Source organism: Psammomys obesus, unplaced genomic scaffold (genome assembly GCF_907164565.1).
Source record: "Psammomys obesus unplaced genomic scaffold, mPsaObe1.curated_primary_1811, whole genome shotgun sequence".
In the NCBI taxonomy this organism is placed as follows: Eukaryota; Metazoa; Chordata; class Mammalia; order Rodentia; family Muridae; genus Psammomys; species Psammomys obesus.
Window position 1 is genome coordinate 10,237,732 of NW_026585580.1, and position 19,011 is coordinate 10,256,742.

A 19,011-nucleotide genomic window follows, 5' to 3' on the forward strand; every position below is an offset into this window, starting at 1 on the left:
TGCACACGCATTGTAGTAAGAGCAAAGCACTGCACTGGTAAAACAAGTGATGGCTAAGACAAGCAGTGGGGAAAACCCTGTGATGTGGCGAGGGTCGGCTAGCTGAGCAAAGTGCAGAACGTCTTCCTCCTGTGGACTGTGCTCTTGGCAATAGATGATTTGCTTAAGGTTTGGACTTAGGTCTGAGAACCTAATTCAGTCCCCCTGTCTCAGAGTGCCATGAACCAAAAGTATAATGTGGCAAGAGTAAGACTGGAATGGTTGATTGAATAGTGACAGGAAAATGTATTTAACCTTCAGACATTAAGAGTCCAGTATGTTCTGAAGTACTGTCACTCTGAGTGCTTTGTATAGACAAGGTATAAACATAACAAACACAAGTGTCAATAAAAAGACATGGGTAATATTCATATCTCTGTATTAAAATCACTATGTTGATGAGGAGGAAAAGTCACACCTATGGGTCTTCAGGAAGTAATTTCCATAGTAGGAAGGGTGACAGAGTGAGTGGGGATAGTGGCAGAGCAATGTAAATATGACCTCCAAAACAACAGAATACAACTTGAATGCATGCAAAGAGAGGTACCTATGGTGTTCAATATACATATCAATAAAAGACTCTATTTTTTTTCAAAATTAAATGTTAGACATTAAACATAGAAATTTGTGGCTGGTATGTATAATTATAAATCAGCAAACCTTGTTCTGCATTTGGTGAAGAATGACTGTATTTGTTTGTATAATGTTACAATACTCTTCAAAATGTTTATAACTGTTTAAAGATGGATTTCACAATTTAGTGTACATCGTATTCTTCTTACTACCATTGTGGCCTAATTTTTCTAATTCTATTTCATTCCTTCTCATTGTTTATTTAAGGTAATTTGCATAATATTAACATGTGTAATGAGATTAGTGTGATGAAGGGCATATTGAGACATAGTCCTTGCTTCCCTTCTGTAACTTACTTCTGTCTCTGGGTGCAGAGTCAGAGGCAGGACAGGTGTGGAGGCCAGAGGACAACTTGAAGGAGTCAGTTCTCTCACTGTTGAACTCAGGGTTTCAGGCTTTTGAAGCAAGAACATTTCTCTCCTTGGCCATCTCCCTGGTCCTTGTGTTGTTTTAAATTGACTTTTCATTAGCATACAGTGTAATGGGGTGCACTATGACCACAGCATGCATTTTTATCACTATACTTGGCTCTTATTTATCCCAAACTACCTTCATTTTCTCCTAGCTTGCTGGTCTCCTTTCTCCTCTTGTAGCCCTCCAACTCTTTCATGCCTCAAGTCAAATGTAACTGTTTTTTCTTTTCCAATCATCCAAGTAAAATTACCTATGCAATTTAAAATATTATTGCCAAATTGTTCAGTGTCACTATTAAGAGCTCTGACATTTTTATGGTTTCCATAAGAGATCAATTTTATTTCATCTTCACAATCAATCTTCCAGTGCTGCGCAAATGCTTCCAAGAGCTCTGCAAATCAGACAGGTGTCCAGTTGCCTTATTACCATGAATCTGAAAGAGCTGATATTGTGTAATCATATCTTTGCCAGCATTGTTCATGAATACAATATTTTTATAGTAAGTACCCACTTCATTGATCTGTGGTGGAAGGCAACTTTGAGCCCTATTTTTTTCTTTTCCCTTGGTAGTCATAGGGCTAGAGACAAAGGCTGTAAGTGTTGGTTGAGACATTGCAAAGTGGAGGAAGATATAGAGTCAAGTCTGTGAATTTTGTCCAGAGAACACAAGATGATAGCTTTACTTTCTCTAAAGCACAAGAAACCTGAGTCTAATGATCTTTCTTGTTATTAGGTATCTAGGAAGTAGCAAAGCTGATTTTTTAGCTTAGATTTAATTATATAAACCACAAGTAGAAACTAAAATATTTGCAATTATAAGATTGTTGGAGTAATGTTTCTAATGTAAAACAATACCACATTTTAAAGGAATGGAAAGTAACATTCTATCACTAATTATGAGATAGATGATTTTGAACCAGCTTTTAATAACTGTGTTTATCAAATAAATATTAAAAATTATGACTACATGATAAATCAAGCAAGCAAATACACACCCATGCACACATCAGCCCCTCCCTCCAATACTGGAAAGGCAACAGAAGACATGCTTCTTTGAATTCTTTTTTTAATTTTTATTGATTTATTATTTCTTACAATTTATTCACTTTGTATCCCACGGTAGCCCCTCCCTTGCCTCCTCCCAGTACCACCCTCCCACCCTCTTCTCTCCCAATATCCCTTCCCTACTCCACTGATAGGGGAGGTTCTCCTCCTCTATCTCACCTTAGCCTATCAGGTCTCATAAGGACTGTCTGCATCTTCTTCCTTTGTGGCCTGGTAAGGCTGCACCCCCCACGGGAGGCAATCAAAGAGCCAGCCACAGAGTTCATGTCAGAGACAGTCCCTCCTCTACTAGAAACCTTCTTGGAAACTGAGTTGCCTATGGACCACATCTGAGGAGGGGGTCTAGGTCCTCGCTATGCATGGTCCTTGGTTGGAGCATCAGTCTCTGCAGGTCCCCCTGTGCCCAGATTTTTTGGTTCTGTTTGTCTCCTTGTAGAGCTCCTGTCTCCTCCAGGTCTTTCTGTCTCCTCCTCCTTCTATTAGATTCTCTGAACTCTGCCTAAAGTTTGGCTTGAATTCATTTACATGTTGTTATTAATACATCTAGTTTGCAGTGGTACATGCATGTGAGTATAGCTGTCCATGGAGGTCAGAGGTTTTTTCAATTCCTCTGAAGCTGGATTTTCAGACAGCTGTGAGCCTATTGACTTCAGTGCTCTGAATTCTTAACTGTCCCTCCTAGAAAGCATTTTGTAAGGGCATATTTGTCAATGGATTTCTAGAAAAACATGGCTCCTTTCCAAGTATAGTTGCTTTTTTTGTTTTTTTTTTTTGTTGTTGTTGTTTTTCACATAACCCATACAAACTTAGATAGACTCTATCTTTCTCTTTAAAATCCTTTGCCTCATTACTCTGTTGCCCAGCTAGATGCTTTACCTCTATTGACTAGCATTCATGGTTCTGAAAGGTGTTTTACATGCTACCAGAGGAGAAAAATAATCAGTTTCACCCAGCTACAAACCTTATGACATGCAACAGAGACTTGCCTGCAAGAGATATAGGCGCAAATGTGACACAAATATTATGGGGACATCCAGCCACTTTTTAATTGGATTTGTGGTCCACACCATGAGATGGAACTCATACCTGACACTGCTCAAGGACCTGAGACTAGATAAATCACAGCCCAGGGGAAATCTACTACTATTATTCCCTAAAGGTTTAGGCAATTACATAACCTCTAATGGTATATTGCTGTAGCCATAGATCAGTGCACCTTGACCCTTACTTACCAGAGAAGCCTCTTCTTGTAATAGACAGTAATTAACAAAGTAAATTAACACAGTGAAAAACTTTGGAGCCATCAGTCCTAAACGGGATGTTTTTATCTAACCCCTCCCCTTAAGGTTAGGGGATCTATGGGGAAGAGGAGGCAGAAAGATTGTAAGAACTAGAGGTGGTGAATGACTCCAAGGACATATCATTTTCCAGACACAGCAGGACTGCTGCCCACATGAACTCACAGACACTGTGACAGCACACACAAGACTTAAGCAGGGTCAAGTTAGACAAAATTCCAGCACAGAGAAGGAGAAATGCCCACAGAATACCACTCATAACCAAGACGCTGTTTGATATCTAAAGTGCCAGAGCCCGCTGGCAGAGTTGAATGGTTCTTGAGTCCAGAGTGAGGACTGAAATTAATAAAACAACTTACAACACATGGGACCTTTTGGAGAGGCTCTCATGGAAGCTAGACACCTTGCTTTTTTCCAGACTCCTGTTAAGCCAGAGCAAAAGCACCTAGCACAATGAGGAAATTCACAAGGAAGTCAAGCAAAAGGTGTGACTTTGACAAGACATCCCACCTGCTGCCTCAAACAAAAATAAGATAGACTTGGAAATTTATCACTGACTCCAGTGAACGCCATGGTGAAAGCTGTCTTTCCCTTGAGATCTAAATATCAACGCAAGCTGGCAGACCAGCTGCTTCTAACACTAAAAGGAATGAAAAAATCAGTTTGTTCTCTTGCTTCTCATGAAACATCACTGATGATGTCAAACATATTCCAGAGCAGGTAGAAATACTTGGCCAACACAAAATGCTGGCCAAGTATTTCTTTGTTTGCTTGTTTTTGTGTGGTGTGATTTTTGTTTTGTGTTTGATTTGTTTTGTTGTTGTTTATTTGTTTGACTGAATTTTTTGTTTGCTTGGTATTGTTTTCAGTGTTTTCTAGAGAGAGCAAGAGTGAGAAAACTAGCAAGAGAGAGAAAAAGAGAGAGCATAAGAACATGAATTTGGGTGGGTAGGATCAAACTCTAAAAATGATCATGAAACTATTTAAAACTTTAGGTAAGATTTTAAAAACTTTTCTTACTGCTTTCTTCCTGCATGTGTGTAATGCTAGCTCTTTCAAAACTCCGTATTTGAAAAGTTCTGTGGTAATCGTTTCTGACTTGTAGTGGTTTATGCAAAGATAGGAGTCACAAAATTACCCCAATATTTCTTCCTCAGCTAACTCTATATTCTGTGTTGAAATAAAGCATTTCAACACATTTAAATAGGTTTTAAATAGGTTTATTTAAATAGGTTTTAAAATTACATTAAATTATTTTGAAATCTGCTTGATTGTTGTTTATCTTGATTTTTTAAAATTGCCTAGAAGTCCACATATATTTAAGTTTGCTTCATTTCTGTTTGAAAGTTAGAAATGTGAGCAACTGGCAAAATATGCATTCAACGTTCCTCAGAGAAACTGGACACAAATATTTGTACAAAAGTGAACCCCCAAAACAGGCTTATTTTATATTTTTGAGATTATAATATGAATAAAATAGTTCTCCTTTTCCTTTCCTCCCTTTAAATGCTCGTATATGCCTCTCCTCTCTCCTTTTCCAATATGTTGCCTCTTTTTTCATTAATTATTGTTGTAATAGTCTTACTAATTTGATTAGTGTACTTCCTAGATGACTAAGGATTTTGAACATTTCTTCATGTGTTGATGGGCCATTTGTCAAGCATCCTTTGAGAACTGTCTGTTCACTTCATTAGCTCATTCATTTAATTTTTAAAATTTATCTATTCAATTTTTTCATCTACTATACTTCATCATTAAATGTATAGCTAGCAAAGATAAACTCCATTTTGTGGATTTGTCACCAGCCAGCAGTGACACCTGAATACCACCTGAGAGAGGGCTGGGAGAGAGAGAGACAGGGCGACACAGAGAAGGACACCAAGTCTACATGCTGATCCAGCTGTCGATTTAATGGACATCAGGTTAACACATAAGTAGGCAAAAAAGTACAAGCAGTTTCTCACGTAGGAGCTTTTCTTGGTCAAAACATAGGAGAGCTCACTCAAGGTTACACAGAGCCTGCTGTCTGGTGACTATGGTTGCACAAAGTTTCTCAGGGTCAGAGCAGTCCGCTGTAGGACCACCAAGGTCAGTTTATGAGAAACTGGACTTTGGAAAATAGCCAAAGCCAAGAGGCCGAATTCCACTGCTCAGATGCCATTAACTCCAAATTTGCCATTACCTCCAAAAAGGCTGCCACATGGGTTGGCTCTGTGCTTGTTTGTTTCGTTTTCTATGCAGAAAAATTTTAAAGATTTGTGTATTTATTTTTATGTGTATGAGTGTTTTGCCTGCATGTACCAAATGCATGACCGTTAACCAACACAGTTCCAAGGTAGATGTTGGATTACCTGGAACTAGAAATACAGATGCTTGTTAAAAATTTGTGGTTGCTGGGAACCAAACCAGCTCCTTCCCAAGAACATTTAGTATCTCTCAGGACAAGCATCACCACAACCCCAGAACATTGAATATAGTCTCTCTGTCTCTATGTGTCGTGTTTAATATTTGGTATATTAAGCATATGTATGGATGAGCTTGTCAATAAGCAGGCATGCAGAGGCCATAGATTGTTTGGATGTCTTCTTTAATTGCTTCCCCAGATTATTTTTGAGACAGCATGTGTCATTAAACATATTTTAGGTCAACAAGGTTTGTTTTTAAAAAAAAATGTTTTCTCTTACTCATTTAACTATATCAATGGGAACATAAATATACTTATTTTTAACACATACCATATTCTAGTTTGGTCTTGGCTGCTGTGATAAAATAACCAAAAGCAACATAGACGATGAAAGGGTTTAATATTTTACACTTCCAGGTCGCAGTCCTTGACTTAGTGAAGTCAAGGCAGGAACTTGGAACAGGAACCATGTTAGAATTATGTTTGCTGGCTTCTTTTCTGGCTCCCTCCCTCCCAGGCTTATGCTTAGCCGCTATGTTATACAGGCAAGAACCACCTGTCTAGGGAAGATGTTATTCAGAGCATGTTCAGTTCTACAACATCAATTAAGAATCAATTAAAAATCAATCTGGAACCTCAAGCCCCTCCTGCAGAAAAGCTCACAGGCCAATTTGAACAAGGCAATTCTTCAATCAATGCTTTCCTGTTATATACAACCAGGCCATGTCAAGTTGAAAGAGAAAGCCAACTAGAACAGATCTTCAAAATTCTGCTACATCTTGTATTTAGAATGCTCCCCAAAGATAAAATTATTAAAGAGGTTCCCCCATTTGAATCCACTCTACTACAAGGTGAAAGAAACTGCAAAAGATAAGGTTTCGCAGGAAGAATTAGAATGGTGCATGCCTTAAAAGGTGATAAGAACAATGATATCTCCCACTCCTCTCTTTTCTTTACATGCACTCATGAAGCTAATGGGCTTGATTTTACCTTGCCTGCATATGATGATCACCTGCCTTATTCTTGCTTAAAAGCAATAGATCAAATGTCTCCAGCTGTCAGCCAAATATCCTGGAGATATACACATTTAAATGGGGTGCTTATTCTAAGTCCTATTACTGAAAGAGTTAAGAAAATATAGAGCCCCATTATGTGATTATTACAGCCATATTTATTTTGATATGTTTAAGTAGGAGCTGGAGAGATGGCTTAGCAGTTAAGAACACTTGCTGCTCTTCCTGAGTTCAGCAACCACATAGTGTCTCACAATCATCTATAATGGGATCTGAGGCCCTCTATAGGTATACATTCAATAGAGCACTAATGTACATTAAATGAATGAATGAAGGAAGGAAGGAAAGAATATTTAAATCACTATTTTGGCTGGACTGGCTGACCAGTAAGCCCTCAGTAGCGGCCTGGTTTCCCCCCCCCATCGTCCCCCCAGTGCTGGGCTTACAGTTGTATGCCAACACACCCGCATTTCTATGACTTAGAGATACAAACTCAGGCCCTCATGTTTGTTCAGCACATTTGTTGCTGTCCCAGCACCCTATTTAATTTTGTGAGATTTAGTGAGTGAATTCTTGGTATTATTTTCTGAAGCAGTGAAGTGTATCTGAGAAAATCTTAGCATAAGCTAATAACTGGAAGCCAAATAGCTTTTTTTTTTTATCTCCCTGGTTTTATTCTCTTAACAGGTTTTACATTGAGATCATTCACCGATTTTGAGTTTACTTGCTTATAGGCTTAAGGCAGTGATTATTTTTACGCTTTCTTTTAATTTTATTTTGTTTATATATTTATTTATTACACTTTATTCACTTTGTATCTCTGCTGCTGCAGCCCCCTCCCTCATTTCATCCCAGTTCCACCCACCCTCCCTTTTTCCCCTTATGCCCTTTCCCCAGTCCCCTGATAGGGAAGGACCTCCTATGTGACCCTATGTGACCCTAGCCTATCACATCTCATCAGGGCTGACTGCATCACCTTCCTCTGTGATCTGGCAAGGCTACACCTCCCCCGTCCCCCAGAGGAAGGTGATCAAAGAGCCAGCCACTGAGTTCATGTCAGGGACAGTCCCTGTTCCCCTTATTAGGGAACCCACTTGGACACTGAGCTGCCATGGGCTTCCTTTGAACAGGGGGTCTAGGTCCTCTCCATGCATGGTCCTTAGTTGGAGTATAGGTTCCTGCAGGCACACTAGGCCCATCTATTTTGGCACTATTGTTCTCCTTGTGGAGTTTCTGTGCCCTGCAGGACTTTCTATCTTCCTCTTCTTCCAAAACAATTCCAGCATTCCACCCAAAATTTGGCTTTGAGTCTTTGATACTTTGGGTAGAGTCTTTCAGCAGTCCTCTGTGGAAGGCCCCTCTCCTGTTCATTGTCTTCTCCTACTTCTGATGTCTATCCTGATTGTCCTTCTGAATGATGATTAAGCATCTTCTCTAGGGTCCTACCTATTGTTTAGCTTCTTTAGAACTATAGATTTTAGTATGTTTATCCTATATTCTATGTTTAATATAATATCTGCTTATAAGTGATTATATACCATGTGTGTCTTTCTGATTCTGGGATACCTCACTCAGATGATCTTTTCTGGTTCCCACCATTTGCCTGCAAATTTCATGATTTTCTTGTTTTCAATTGCTGGGTATTCCATTGTGTAAATGTATCACAATTTCTGTATTCATTCCTCAACTGAGAGGCATCTGGGTTGTTTCCAGATTCTGGATATTACAAATAAATCTGCTAGGAACATAGTTGAGCAAATGTACTTATTAAATTTGGTGGGCAATCTTTTGGATATATGCCTAGGAATGGTATAGCTGGATCCTGAGGTAGCACTATTCCTAATTATCTGAGAAAGTGCCAGATTGATTTCCAAAATTGTTGTAGAAGCTTACATTCCCAGCAACAATGGAGAAGGGTTCCCCTTTCTCCACATCCTCTCCAGCATGTGTTATCACTTGAGTTTGTGATCTTAGCCATTCTGATGGGTGTTAGGTGAAATCTCAGGGTTGTTTTGATTTGCATCTCCCTGATGACTAGGAATATTGAGCATTTCTTTAAGTGTTTCGCTTAAAGAAACATTAGATATTCCACTGTTGAGAATTCTCTGTTTAGTTCAGTACCCCATTTTTTAATTGGATTAATTGATTTGTTGCTTTTTAACTTTTTGAGTTATTTTATCTATTCTGGATATTAGCCCTCTGTCAGATGTAAGATTGCTGAAGATCTTTTCCCAGTATGTAGGTTGTCATTTTATTCTGATGACACTGTCCTTTGCTTGACAGAAGCTCTTTGGTTTATGAGGCCCCATTTATTAATTGTTGATCTTAGAGCTTGTGCTATTAGTGTTCTGTTCAGGTACCTTCTGTACCAATGAGTTCAAGGCTCTTCCCCACTTTTTCTTCTAACAGATTTCTGTCTGGTTTTATGTTCAAGTCTTTTGTCCACTGGACCTTAACTTTGTGCAGGGTGATAAAGATGGGTCTATTTGCATTTTTCTACAAGTAGACATCCAGTTATACCAGCATCAATTGTTGAAGATGCTGTCTTTTTTCTGTTGTGTGGTTTTGAGTTCTTTGTCCAAAATTAAGTTTCCATAGGTATATGGATTTATTTCTGGGTCTTCAATTTGAGTCCATTGATCCACCAGTCTGTTTTTATGCTAGCACGATGCCATTTTTATTTCTGTTGCTCTATAGTTTTCATCCTTTCTTCTCTATAGGGAATTCAAAAGCCATCCGTACTTGAAGAGAAGTTATTGTTCACTAGAACCTTCATTCTTTGACTGATAGAATGAGCTCAATCTATTTTTTAAACCCAAATAGCACAGATTAAGTTTAATCATGTTCACAATTTATAAACCCCATTCTACTGTTGAGTGCATATTCCAAATAAGTATTCATAACCCCATTTATTCCAAGATGTATTCTATACTTGCTTGTATCTGTGAGAGGTTGTCTCTTATATGTACATCCTACTGTTGTCTCCAACAACAGAGAATATATATAATTTTCATGATACATTAATGAGTCATGCAAACTTTAGCTACTAAGAGTGCTAAGAATACTTGAATTCTAAAATGCACAGATAAAATACATTTTAAAATATATTTTAAAAGAAACTAATGTGAATGTAATTTGAGAGCATCTGCTACTATCGGTTTCTATAATATATTCTTAACAATGTTTTGAGAAGAAGGAATGAAATTTCAGACATTCTGTAATATTACTTTAATAAAAATACAACTAATTTGCATATATAACCTCAGATAAACATTTTCTTATTAAAATATAAAAACAGATAAAACCAACGAAAGATGTTTATAAAATATAACGAAGCCTGAGGAAAATCACAGTTAAAGAAATTATGTCTGTAAGTAAACGAAAATTCCATTTGCATTGCTTTCTTCCTTAGCCTTCTTCTGATGCCAGCCAACCATTAAGTGGATGGAGACAGGACAGTGGAAGGTTGCTCTGCATTTCCATGTAACCCAGAATTTCTATAGCATTAGCATTAGAAATTCTTGAATGAGTATATTCACTAACAAATAAATTAAAAGAGAGCAGAAAACTTATAAAATTTTGGAACTTCAAGATTTAACACAATCACCTTTAATATACTAAATAACATATCTCATAGTGTACTGATCAAGTTTAAATAGATGCTTATGTGGAAATGCTAAGTGATTTGATTGCATTACACACCACTTTCTAATCAGTGCATCTTTGAAATTCTATGAATAATTTTATTCTCTAAATGTCACAAAGTACATTTATGCATTAATAGTAAGATAACAGAAAGGATTATTTAAAGTTGGTCCTCGTGATGTAAGCCTGTGTAAGCTCCCTGGGAGCTAGAACATCATGTTTCAGTCCACTGTGTAATACAGAGAGAGTTCAGGACACTGTGGGAGTGTTAAGGATCATACTTTAAAGTAAAAATGAGGAAACCAAAGAAGGCTGGAGATACACCTTAGTGGTAGAACATTTCTCTAGCATTGTGCATTAAGCCCTAGGTTCAATCGATAGAACCATAAATAAACAAATAAATAGACAAAATTGAGATAATTATTTTAAATATATGAAAGTAAATAATCTGAAAAACAAAACAAAATATGACAGGGGACACAAAGGTTTGAATTCTGTGGTTTTGAAACCAGACAAGGTTTGGCTATACCATTTTGTGACACTGCACTTGACATGTAATTATTGCGCTCTTGCTCACACAGATATGACAAGGAAGAGAAGATGACTGTGTGAAACTGTTAAAAGGCCAAAAGAAATAGCAAGCATTTCAAAGTGAAATTATAGAAATGAACAGAAAGAGCAGGGGAAATGTTATTTCATTTAACTCTGCTTCTTGATTGGAATGTTATTAGAATTAATCATAGAATGATCAAATTGTAAGTGTCTAAAAGAGCCCAACTTGAGTATTTTGTGGAGGAAAAGAATGTCAGAAAAATTCAGTTTCTTTTTGTAACAGAATGACAAAGAAGCTATTCCTGTAGCAAATTGGGCCTAGAGAGAGCTTCTGTGTTTCATGTTACAGTTCCCTCCTCAGAGTAGTAGGCAACATGCCACGTGTGGTGAGCTGGCATGCAAGTACCAAGAACTGTGATCACAAGCCCCTTGTCACCCAATGGAGACCATTTACTTGTAGTTGCCAGTGTTCTGGTTGTAAAAGGATACAAGGTGGGGAAAGATCTGAAGATCTTGGCGTTTATAAAGCAGTCAATTTAAAATGACTCTTTAATATACTGAATATACTTAATACTGAAATATGACAAGAGAAACCTTATGCCACCATGCCAAGTAGTACTAGCACATATATAAGTAATTTTTAAATAGTTCTGTTGGCATAAGTGAAATTTTAGTGTAAAACTAAGAAAGTCAATACACATAGTCAAACCATTCCACACAGCTTTAATCCAGGTAGTGTATGGGTAATCAATGTAAAACTATAAAAAGATTGTTGAAGTTTCACACAGGACAAACTGTGGAATATGTTAGTAATTTTTGTGTAAACTTTTGGTGGTTGTTTTTTTTTTATGTGTAGGTTAAAAAAGAGTAGTAATCAATATAGTAATAATTTGAGAACTTTGCATAATAAATACAGTATTTATTTTATACCACTGTGAGTAGCCAGGCATTAAGAGTGATTGTTTTAAAACTGTGTGTGAATTAAAATGTATTCCAGTACCCATCTTAATGGTCATCATCACATTTCTGTCTACACAACACTGTGAACAGAAGGCTTTGATGCATCTGTAACAAAATACGAACCATCCCCATTCTTAGCCGCACTACTTGGCATTTGGGGACAGTAAAATAAAGTTAGCAAAGAACAAGACAATAAATATTTACAGATGATATTTTGATAATATCACCTAATCTCCAAAAAATGGCAAGGACAGCTTTTCTATAACCCTAATGTGTCTCTTTCTCATGATCAGTTACATGGAATGACCTACTCCAGCTTCGGCTGCCCCTTCTCCTCACCATCTAATTCCTACCTTATTACTCCAGCTCAGCAACACTTCCCAGCTAGATAAATGTAAACCAGTGAGCTTGGTGTGAGGTGTGACTATAATGCTAGCAATGGTAAGACTGAGTCAGTAGGATCATGAGTTCAAGACCATGTGAATTAGACAGTGACTTCAAGGTCAAGCTATATGGACTGTCCCACAAAACACACACACACACACACACACACACACACACACACACACACTACAAAACCATATAAACAGTTTTCCCTTTTAGTTTGTCCTCTGGTGTAACTCGTTTTGCATGTTATCTTTACAAAGGAAACGTAAATGTGGCTGCCTCCCAACTCAAGACTGCCCAGTGGCTTCCAATTACATTCACGGTAAAAATCAGAAACCCTTTCCTTGTACAGGATCTTCAGTTATCTGTCCTGCATCTCCCCACCAAACTCTTTTCTCTGATATTCAGCCAGTGAAATTTATTCTTCACTCAGTTGCCAGTCTTTCTTGTCTGTCTCCTCTTGGCTTGCTCTTCCTTAACATTCAGGACCTGGACTAACATCAGTCTAATAAATCTAAGCACAAGATATGTACCTAGATTCCACTCCCATTCACATTTTCTATAGCTTCATGGTGGATATTTTCTCTTACCAAACATATATGCTTGTTTTTTCTAAGTGGTTGTTTTCCTCATTAGAATACATACTTTACAAAACCAGGTCCCTTTCTGTTTTCTATTTTATCTCCGGTAGACATAGTAGAGATTCACATTTTTAATGAAAATATTAAAATGTAGGAATGAGTAAATAGTATAATTATAATTTGAATAGCCACTTTGGAACATTCTTAAAGGGCAAAATAATCATTTTTCTCAGCATTTGCCAATTATAATTATATTATTTTGCATTACCATTTTAAGATGATTTTATGATTGTTTATAATATAAAACATTTATTTTGCTGTATTTCAGACAACCGGATGATCACTATTTTAAAATATTTTATTTTCTTAGGAAAAATCCTAAGTAAAATAAAAATTATGAACTTACAATATGCATTGCCCTAGCTCCTGTTTCCAGGAAAGTTGTTTGTGTAGATGTTTAAAGTGTTTAAAGGACACTTTTTTGGTATTTTATTAGAAGATGCATACGGCAGCTAAGTGCATTTTGTTGTTGCTGTTCATACCTTTTTTTTCAAGGTGCAGGTTCAGCCTTTGTCAAAAGTATTCAAAAACAATCGTTTTACTGTGCCTTATTTTTCATGTCATTTATTTTGGTTTTGTGATTTCTTTTCAGAAATTGAGAAATTTCAAGGTTCAGATGGAAAAAAAGAAGATGAGGAAAAGAAATATCTCGATGTCATCAGCAACAAAAATATAAAGCTTTCCGAAAGAGTATTGATTCCTGTTAAACAATACCCAAAGGTACTGCATGCAGCATGCACGTTGTTCTGTGTGTTGGGATAAAAAGGATGACATCTTGTTGCTTTCTCTATTGCCTCTTATGAGTTAAACATGTAAGGCTTTGCTGTATGAACGTACGCAAATGCATAGTACTGATACAGGAAGGAAAACTGAAAGTGATAAGAATTTTCAACCGAGGGTCAGTGCATTTATTTTATCTATTTCCATAAGTATGGAAAGCATAATTACATGTTTTAGTCATTTATTCAATGTGGCCAGTGTTTGTTACTGTGTGGGTTCTTTTCTCTCTATTTAACCATTATCCAGTTTTATTACCCCATTAACACTATATAAGAGATAAAAAAGGGTAGAAGCGGTTAGGGGGAGAAGTTACAGTTTTACTACTTCCCGATAGAGGCACTGATTTCCTTGTGGCAAGTTTCATCTTAGTTGTCGTGATATCTAATTTCTTCTTCTCGTTTCTTTGTGCATGATTACGTAACAAACAGCAAACAACAGCAAACAGCCACCAACCAGCCAATAACAGAGCAACCCTGCCTCTGTGGGCCCCGGCTTTTATATATCCTCTGAAAAGTTCCCAAAATTCCAAACTTCCAAACACACTTTCAGAAACTATCTATATCAGGCTAAACCACACCACTGCTAGAGCATGAGGCAAATCACAGTCACAAGCTGTGAGGCAGCCTCTTATCCCAAAACCAGGGATTAAAACAAAAACATATTCTCATAACATTTCTGTATTTTCTGAAAAAAAAAAAAAAATCCAAAATTCCCACTACAATTCAGCATGGCAGTTACTCTCCAATTTACCAAATTATGCATATCACTTTATTATGTTTTCTTTGGGGATAATATACATATATGTATGTATGTATGTATGTATGTATGTATGTATATATATATATGTATTCATATATATATGTATGTTCTTATATTTAGAGAGAATATAAAATATACAGCATTTGCTAATCAATGGGATTTGTTGTATTCAGAAAATAGCATATTACTGGTTTCATGGTTTTTACCTTCTTACCTTCTATAGTCAGTTTTAAAACCAGTTATTGTATTGTTTCCAGTGTAATACATCTTTAACTATGTTTGTACCCATTTATAATTGATTATAATATAATATAACATTCATTGACATGGTTTAATGGGCAATGTTAATAAATTTCAGTGGATAAAAAAGGTTTCTATATTTGCTAATAAATAAAAATCTCTGAAAATAGACCAATAAATCAAACTAATAACATACTTTTTAATGAGTGGCTTTGAAGCAAGCACCATGTAATTATCTTAATAAGTAAAGATTACAGACATGAAGAGTATAGTTTTCTGATTGCCTTTTGCCATGATAAACTATAGTAAATACAATTAAGTCAAATGCTTTGTTTGCAATTACCTAACATATGAAAAAATATATTATAAAATTTAGCTTCAGATGATATTTTTAAGGATCAAGTAAGTTTTGGGTTTATTTTATTAAACCAGGCTTAATCTGTTATAAGAAATGTGTGGTCAGTAGGAATATTGTTTTCTTGTAAATGTTATTTGTTGTTTTTTTATGATATCAAATTGGGCTATCAATGAAAATGCATGAAGGCATTTGTTGCATAACAGATTATGATAGCAATGTGATAGACTTTTAGGAATTAATTAATAACTTCATTAACCAATTATGTTTTCAAATAAAAGGTTCTTCCCTTAATATAAGAGTAAATATGGCATGACTTGATACAGTCTTCTGTAATATCACTTGAAAGTCTGGGTTTGTGAAAATATGGCAATGAAAAGCTTCTCTGTAGCCTCTATCCAAATGACAATGGCAACGTAGAAAGCATTAAAAGACCTGAAGCCTTTTCAAGTTTGCATATTGTTTAATGCTAAATGTTAAAATTCTATAATTGATTCATAGTGGTAACTTAAAATCGGGATATTATGTAGCACCAATTTTTTATTTTCTGTATAATTTCATAATTAATTTGAAGGTGCTCAAACTATAAAAGTTTGGAAAATTTTTTTATTTAGATGTTATAGAATCAGAATGTTAAGCTAGAGCTAATATTGGAAAGTCACAGAATATGTGCCTTTTATGCTACAGATCAGAAAAACTTATGGGGATCTTGAGTACATACCTTGTTTCCTTTTACAAACAGTTAAATTTTTAATCTGATTGATCATGTTTTAATGTATATGTTACTTCTCTTATATAATGTGGAAGAATTTGAAAGCTAATAGCTCTAATGATAGTAGTATACAAACTAGTCTTTTGACAACTCATGCTTCGGAAAAACCGCATGACTCTAATTGCTGAATAGCCTGCCAACCCTTTAATATTTTCAGTCAATGCCTATTCCATTTATTGATCCCACAGATGGGCGCTCTATATCCCTTCATTGAAAGAGGAAGCACTGTGAAAGAGATTATCTAACTAGTCCTATGTGGTATAGTTACCTATCAATGGTAACCTATTTGGTTTTATAATACAACAATAAAATCATATTTCAAAAAAAAACACATTGTTTCATCATTTTCTATAATCTTTTTGAGGCTCTCTCCATTTGTTACAAAGTATTGATTCTCTCTGTGTATTCATTGATACATCTTACAAAATATCAGAAAAATTCCATTTCGATCATTAAACTTGAGCTGTCTAATATACATTCACGAGCTTAGTGTGCTGCGTTGTGATACTGTGAAACTGAGCAGTGACATGAATATAAATTTAACCTTGTATATTAAAAAAATGGATCATCCTTCGTGGGTGTGCTCTCTAGAATTACCTGCTTTATATAAGGCTGTCTGAGACCCTTCTATCCCCTGGTTGTCTGTTTGCACCACTAATTAATGCGTGGATGAGACAGTCCTTTCAAGCAAAGGGCAATGAGGAAGAGTGGAAATTTGGGGAAGGGGATGACCTTATCATGTCTTTACTTCACGACCTTTTTCAGATAGATTTTGTTTCAATTAGTCTCCAACTTCAGGCTAATTTGCTGACTTAGTTGAATACTAGAAGGAATTGGAAGAAGTTTAGGATTTTAAATTATAGAAACTATAAGGAGGCTGTTGAGGCATTTCAGCAATGACATATGTAACCGTAGTGTTCTATGTTTGTTGAAATAATTGAGGGATAAATAGGCCATATTGTCAAATACTTTTAATGGACATTTTTTAATATTTTGGTGACAAGATTGATAAAGGTATGTTTGGGAATATTTCAGTAAGGTTACATTTTTGCTGTGTTCTTCACAAGAATGCATAACAGTTAATTTAGTTAATTTAGTTCACTGTAATAACTTCTAATTGTCTATAGGCTTCCGGTAACAACAAAGAACTTATTTCAAACATGGACAGGATTCTCTCTCTCTCTCTCTCTCTCTCTCTCTCTCTCTCTTCCTCTCTCCCTCTTTCATGTGCGTGTCTATGTGTGGAAGTCAGGAAAAACTGGATTTGTCATTCTTCACTGGCGAGTCGCCATTTTTGAAGTAGGCATTGTGTGTATTGTAGCACTTGCAAAGAGGATCAGCGATTATTTCTTGGTAGTTAATCCTCATAAGAAATTCATTTTCTTCCCATGGGCAAGTTGCCCCATCCTTAACCTCAGCTTCTCCTCCCCAAATCCATCTGTGCTTTTTGACATACTTCAACACACACTTTATAGTTTCCAAATATCAAATTCATATGCATATTAGAGCCAGAATCATTTTCAGTCTATCAAGCAAGCTACTGCTAGAGCGTGTGTAAACTTGGTCCTGTAATTTTTTTGCTGTTGTTGTTATGGAAAGTAAATCTTTTGTACAATATATTCTGATCATGGTTTCTTTATCCAAAACTTCATTAAGATCCTCTCTGTCTCTCCACATGCCCAACTCTATACCTTCTTTCTCTCTTTCTCAAGAACACTGAAGTAAATAAAAAGCATAATTTAAAAAAAAAACACAGAAAATCTTAAGAAACACAAAACACAACCAAAAAAAAAAAAAAAGAAAAGAAAAGAAAACCACCCATAAAAACATAATATCAGAACTAAGTAGAGAGAAACTGGCAAGTCAGCCACTCGGTGAATTAGAAAACCCTTTCTTGGTACATTCAGAGTCCTATAAAATGCATCAGACCTTTTCTTTACCTAAATTTATCCAAAGGTGTGCCTATGATTTTTCAAGTTGTATTGCTGCCATCTTTGAAGCACGTATGTATATTTCTAAGTTGCATTGTCATCCAGAAGTAATAGGAGAATGAGTAAAACATCAAAAAGATTTTTTTTTTTTTTTGGCTGATATAAAGAGGGTACTTGACAAGCTTTTTAAATTTCAGTTTAATTCCTATCACTTTCCTAGCCTGACACCTTTGAATTTTTTTTTAAATTTTTAGTAATTATATTTTATTCACTTTGTATCTCCCACAAGCCCCTCCCTCCTCCCCTCCCAATTCCACCGTCCCACCCCCTGCTTCACGCATGCCCTTCCCCAAGTCCACTGATAGGGGAGGTTCTCCTCTCCTTTCTTCTGATTTTAGTCTATCAGATCTCATCAGGAGTGGCTGCATTGTCACCTTCTGTAGCCTGGTAAGGCTGTTCCCCCCTCAGGGGGAGGTGACAAAGAGCAGGCCAATAAGATTATGTCAGAGGCAGTCCCTCTTCCCATTACTATGGAACCCATTTGGACACTGAACTGCCATGGGCTGTATTTGTGCAGGGGTTCTAGGTTATGGTACTTGGTTGGAGTATGAGTCTCTGGGAAGACCCCTGTGTTCAAATTTCTGGTTTTGTTGCTCTCCTTGTGGAGTTCCTGTCCTCTCAAGATCTTACTATTTCCCACTTCTTACATAAGATTCTCTGCACTCTGCCCAACAGTTGGCCATAAGTCTCAGCATCTGCTTTGATAGTCTGCAGGGCAGAGCCTTTCAGAGGCTCTCCATGGAGGGTTTCTAGCTTTTTCCTGTTTTCTTCTTCTTCTGATGGTAAACTTGTACAACCACTCTGGAAATCAATCTGGTGCTTTCTCAGATAACTAGGAATAGCGCTTCCTCAAGATCCAGCCATACCACTCCTAGGCATATATCCAGAAGAGGCTCAAGTACACAATAAGGACATTTGCTCAACCATGTTTGTAGCAGCTTTATTTGTAATAGCCAGAAGCTGGAAACAACCCAGATGCCCCTCAACTGAAGAATGGATGCAGAAATTGTGGTACATCTACACAATGGAATATTACTCAGCAATGAAAAATAAGGAAATCATT

At 36.5% G+C, this 19,011-nt stretch overlaps 1 protein-coding gene across 4 annotated transcripts in view; it reads left to right on the forward strand.

The window, feature by feature from the left end:
* The window catches only part of Khdrbs2 (KH RNA binding domain containing, signal transduction associated 2), a 514,570-nt gene that overhangs the window by 68,061 nt on the left and 427,498 nt on the right, over positions 1 to 19,011 (forward strand). For all 4 annotated transcript variants that reach the window (XR_008720013.1, XM_055606304.1, XM_055606285.1 and 1 more), the window contains exon 2: positions 13,644 to 13,771. Coding sequence is in view for 3 of the 4 variants with exons in the window: in XM_055606304.1 (XP_055462279.1) it covers positions 13,644 to 13,771 (128 nt within the window). In the remaining variant the exon portion in view is untranslated. The remainder of the gene's footprint in view (positions 1 to 13,643; positions 13,772 to 19,011) is intronic.